The sequence below is a fragment of the Lineus longissimus genome, chromosome 9 (assembly GCF_910592395.1).
Source record: "Lineus longissimus chromosome 9, tnLinLong1.2, whole genome shotgun sequence".
In the NCBI taxonomy this organism is placed as follows: domain Eukaryota; kingdom Metazoa; phylum Nemertea; class Pilidiophora; order Heteronemertea; family Lineidae; genus Lineus; species Lineus longissimus.
In genome coordinates this window covers 8,476,428-8,481,413 of record NC_088316.1, presented here as the reverse complement: position 1 = coordinate 8,481,413, position 4,986 = coordinate 8,476,428, and the positions used below count along the sequence as shown (strand labels likewise).

Sequence of the window (4,986 nt, the reverse complement as noted above, 5' to 3'; positions counted from 1 at the left end):
GTGTTTGTGTTCCTCATAGGCTGCATCATAAATCTAGTCTACCAAGGGCCAAATCATTAGTGTGGGCACATGTTATTTTAATAGACAACAGAAATTATCATGACCTTGAAATGCACAGAGGCCTGAGTGCACTGGGCCTGTACATTTTCTGTACATCTCAATGGCTACTGTACTGTTGCGGCTAGAGCCTAGGGTTATGGCAGTCTATATCGGAGGGTTAGGGAGGTGGTAGGGGGTTAAGATTGGGGGTAGGGGCAAGGTTAGGCTGGATGGCCACTCTGGGTGCAGGAATGAGGGGTAGGGGTAGGGGTAGACCCACATGGGCGACGCCGCCAGGAGGCAGGATTGCCGAAGAGTGGGTCATTTTCCAAAGAAATCGAGGGCACAATCGGCATGATTTACCCAGGGTATTCACGGGCAAAATTAAGGGGGATCCCAGAGTAAGATAACTATTTGATGATGCCTTTTCTCTCCTGAAAAGATTGGTCTAGTTTAACAGGGAGTATGATTTCTCCGGTAGTTAAGTCCATTGTGTCAAGAATTTTAAAGGCATTCACGCTTGTACCGTTACCACAACTGGATCATGATTTTCATTTCATTTCAGAGTACTTACAAATCCAAATGGGAGTCATTCTCCCTTTGGAACTGCTGTCCACAGTTGGTTTTCCCTGTTGTAGATTTCAACAGCTTTCAGTCTGAGTAAGTATAAAGAAATGAAACAATAGGCAGCATATACTTGTTCTCTTTAGAGTTGGGATCAAATGGTCCTGTTTCAGAATTACTATTTCTATTAATCAGACATCCATGACATAGATATTTTTGATGGCATTTTGATTTTGTTTTCTCAAAACACCCACTTTCAGTTCAAGAAACACTTTTCTAAATTAGTTTTAATTTTAGTAGAGGTCTGCAATTGAAAAGAGTTTATGCTGTGTCAATATTTGTGCACGCCTTATTAACAATCTTTGGTGTTTATTTCAGTGGCAACAGCCTCCATGATGGAGTCGGAGTGTCTGGGATTGCTCCAGAGGGTTGTCCACTACAGAGGAGGAAGAATGAATAGAATTAACATTGACCCATCAGTTTGGTTTAGATTACCAGGTAAATATCACAAATCAGGCCGGAGAAATCGGGCATGATATTATGAATCTTATTCAATCTTAGGTTTTTGACTCAGTTGCCTACAGGTGTTTGAAGATATTATGTGATTGGCTACCCAGAAACATCATGTATGTATTGTGGATAAACACCTGACAGTCTGTACTCAGATGTCCACAAAAGACAACTGGTATTTTCTGACACTGTGATAGATACTGCACACTGCTTTGAAGGAATGAGATGATCAGAGCTCACTTCTAATACACACACTGAAGACGACAAGTTAATCTTGCACTTCCACCACCACGCAGCTTTGCAATTTTGTGAGATGCCCTGGCACCTCCTGTAGTGTAGCTTATAATGTCCATTATTTCTTTATTGCTATCATCCTGTTTCAGTGAATAAAGATGATGCACAAGGTTACTTCAATTTGATTCAGCACCCAATGGATTTTTCAACCATCAAAGGGAAAATAAAGGTGGGTAGCATTTGGATAATACTGTGGTAGCTCAAACAATGTTTGGGAAATTCAACCCATAAAGAAGTGAATGCTAAGACCCCCTCAGAGTCACCAAATTGTAGACTGGTCGAAAATGCTAGTCAAATCATTGCCCACTCCCCCAAGTGGTGTGGTTGATTCCTCTAGGCCTCATAAGGGTGGCTGTGGTTGACTGGCATCTGCCTCTCACGATGTTCTGCTGCTGAATGACGTCACAGCTTCAATCTGGTTGCTCCATGATGTAATGACGTTGTGTCCTCTGGCATTCTCTGTTGGCCTCGAACAGTAGTGTTTTTAAGCTGGGTGGGCTGCATCATATTGGAAACTCACAACTTCTCACTTGCAGATCACTAAATCCTATCACTTCCATTTCAGAGTGGTCAGTATAAAGACATTGAGAACTTTCATACAGACATGCTCCTCGTCAGAGATAATTGTGTGAAGTACAACAGAGATCCAGCAAGTCAGATTCGGGTTGACTGTGACACTGTCTTTGGCTTCTACACTGTGGAGTATGATAAACTGAAGAGCAGGAAACCAGCAAAGGTATTATAGAAATGATGTACATGTACTGTTTCCCCCAAGAAATATTCTTCTCCTGTCCAAGGCTAATTATACCAGACCTGTGTAGCTGATGTCGCACAAACTGCTTTCAATGCCCTCTGAAGTCACTTCTTAAAATCACAGTCTGACCATTCTTTCTTTTATTTAGCCTCTTATAGCAAGAGTACCAGTACGCTGAATATTCCCCTGTCATCATTTCAGCTTGATTTGATTGTACCTGTAATATATTCAATTTTAAAGGGATAAAGTGAGCACTGCATTTTTGGTTCACATGTGTTCACAGATGTCAAAGTCATATGACACAGCAACCTGGGCTGTCTAAAGTTGTCCATTTCATTACATTGTTCATTTCATCCACCGGCTGAACACAATTTATTACCGTATGCTGACCTTTCATCACTTTCGGTTCCAGAAAAAAGCTACCGGAACTGGCTGGGATATCGGAATGTATAGGCGTGCACAGAAAGGGGCAAAACTTGACATGGCCCATGCCAGTGCCATGAAAGTGGTGCAAAGCCAGGTTGAGAAGCTGGATGATGACATCAGGGAAAAGGAAGAGTGTATTCGTGATTTGACTGCTGAGGTATGTTATCTTAACAGTAATTCTACAACAAAAGACAGCAGCACTGTACGGGTATCTCAGTCTGAGATATTATGTTACACTGAAATTTGTTACCTTGTCACATATAATTTTGTTGCAAAGCCAGCCTTGAGGAGCAGTGTAGGCCTATACAATCTTTCTGATACGTACAGGCAACCATTACCAGTTTTGAGCCTCAATCAAGAACTGGTATCCTGAACAAACGTTTATATTGCCCTCTTAGCAACATTTTTCATCCCTTGGGACACCCAATGGGTTGTTGCGGAAAAATGGAAACAACCGGTAATCCGCATCGAATACATTAGGCCTTCAGTTCTTTGGCACTCAGTTCTTGAAAGATGCATTTATCTGTATGTGCTAATTTTGTTTGGTTTCACTTTCAGATCGAATGGAAGGAAAGACTGAGAGCTGAATTTGTACCCCCTGTTAAACTAGACCAATATGTTCAGGTAGAGATGAAATCGAAACTACGGTGTGTGACGAACCCGACCCGTGTTCTGCCAAACGACTCTGCGAGATGCTACCTGAGCAACACAACCATGACTAAACGAGTTGACGAAACATGCAAGGCATTGGAACCAATTCATGGAGCTGATTCCAAAAGTGTGCAGGATGGATTGTGGCTGACGTTGGTTAAAAAAGCAGGGAAGGGAGCCATTCAAAAGTACTATTCAAATTTATCGAGACCCAAGGAAGGCAGAGTAACAAAGCATAAGGAACGGGTAACGGAAGCAATTGTGGTCCGGTGTGTCAAATACATGTATCGTAATGGTTCAATATCCAGTCGAAAATACACTTCATTGCGGCAGGCAGATCTCAGTTTCGAATGTAGTGGTGATGAGCTGATGACATATCAGGAACTTGTTCATCAGTTGAAAAGTATTTGTAAAGAGCTTCAGGTTCATGAAGTTGCAGGTGTTTCCGGCTGCTACCGGAATCTCGAAGACACCCTCCTGAAGATAGCATCAGTTTATTTAGAGATAGATGAAAAGTTACAGGTCAATGGGCAATCTTTGAATTGGCTGAAGAAGGAAAGAGGCCATTTTTCGATATCTGTTGGGGCAGATGGTGCTCCTGCCTCGAAGTTGAAAACGCACACGTCTGTTCTATTGTCTTTTCTGAATTTGCCTGAGAAGGTTAATAGCTGCATGTACCAGTTTTTGTTGTTCGGGGCTGATGTGCCTGAGGACCATGCTTCTATTCTCAACTATGTTGCCGAAATAGCTTCAAACATGGAGTCCATTGAGAAGAAAGTGTTCATGATTGGATCCACTGTGGTCAGGTTTACTCTTGAACTTGTTCCGGGTGACTGCAAGTGGATAGCCACTGCTTGTGGCGAGCTCAGCAATGCAGCTGCCTATCCATCCAGTTATGGCAATGTGCGAAAAGATGACCTGTCAAAGCTTGACGGAAGTTTAGGTGGCAGTGAATCCACCTGGAAACCTTGGTCGTATCTTGATCGACTAGCCATGGTAAAAAAAGTGGCCTTGAAAAAACAGGAGGCCAGCAGGCGTGATGTAGTGACTAAATACATTGCATCCTTGCATTCTAGGCAAGAACACGTACCTACACTTGGCATTTACTCGGAGCACTGTTATATCGATTCTCTTCATCTGAAAAATAACATCTGTGCTCAGCTTCACCAGGCTATTTTGACTGAAGCCCTAATACTAACTGATGATAAGGTCATCAGGGGTGGCATTGATTTTAAGAATAATGCTTTCAGAGAATCTCCCTTTGGCAGATACCTGGTTTGTCTTCGGGATAAAGTTCACGCTGGTCGTATTTTCATACAGGTCAGAAGGTGGTTTACAGAGAATTGTGCTGCTCTGTCAAAAGGTTCCTGTGGCACAAGGCTTCTTGGTGTTAGGTTTACAGGAGAAGACTCCTTCAAATTTTGCCAGGGTTACCCCTACTTGATCAAGGCTGTGGGACAAAATGGGACTCCTGATAGACAATTCAGACTCCTGGGGCCTTATTCATGAAGCCTTCGTAAAATTGTTACTAATAACGATTTACGTGGCTCGTAGTAAGACTTTAGTAACTACGTCTTATTCACAAAGCATTATCATCGATTTATTACCGTATTACTTATTAAACCCTTCGTAGGGAAATATTATCAGGTACGCACTTGAGGTGATCTGTATAGAATTGTTACGTAATCCACTTGAGCTCACCTCATTGACTGTTTGTAATAGGGGCATCGAGTATTTATACAGTAATT

The 4,986-nt window shown here is 42.2% G+C and overlaps 1 protein-coding gene across 1 annotated transcript; it reads left to right on the top strand.

Annotated features, from left to right (window-relative positions):
- Positions 1-1,042: 1,042 nt before the first annotated feature.
- LOC135493817 (uncharacterized) lies at positions 1,043-4,756 on the top strand. Its single transcript, XM_064781399.1, has 5 exons — positions 1,043-1,101; positions 1,497-1,576; positions 1,973-2,143; positions 2,574-2,744; positions 3,146-4,756. Exons 1-5 carry the CDS (start codon positions 1,056-1,058, stop codon positions 4,745-4,747), a joined length of 2,070 nt encoding a protein of 689 aa, XP_064637469.1. The 5' UTR covers positions 1,043-1,055; the 3' UTR covers positions 4,748-4,756.
- Positions 4,757-4,986: the final 230 nt, after the last annotated feature.

Bases quoted from the DNA above. Each gene is read 5' to 3' on its own strand.
- LOC135493817 (XM_064781399.1), top strand. From the start codon at position 1,056: ATGAATAGAATTAACATTGACCCATCAGTTTGGTTTAGATTACCAG. The intron at 2,144-2,573 runs GTATTATAGAAA...TTTCGGTTCCAG, and splicing joins AGAGCAGGAAACCAGCAAAG to AAAAAAGCTACCGGAACTGG. The intron at 2,745-3,145 runs GTATGTTATCTT...TTTCACTTTCAG, and splicing joins TTCGTGATTTGACTGCTGAG to ATCGAATGGAAGGAAAGACT.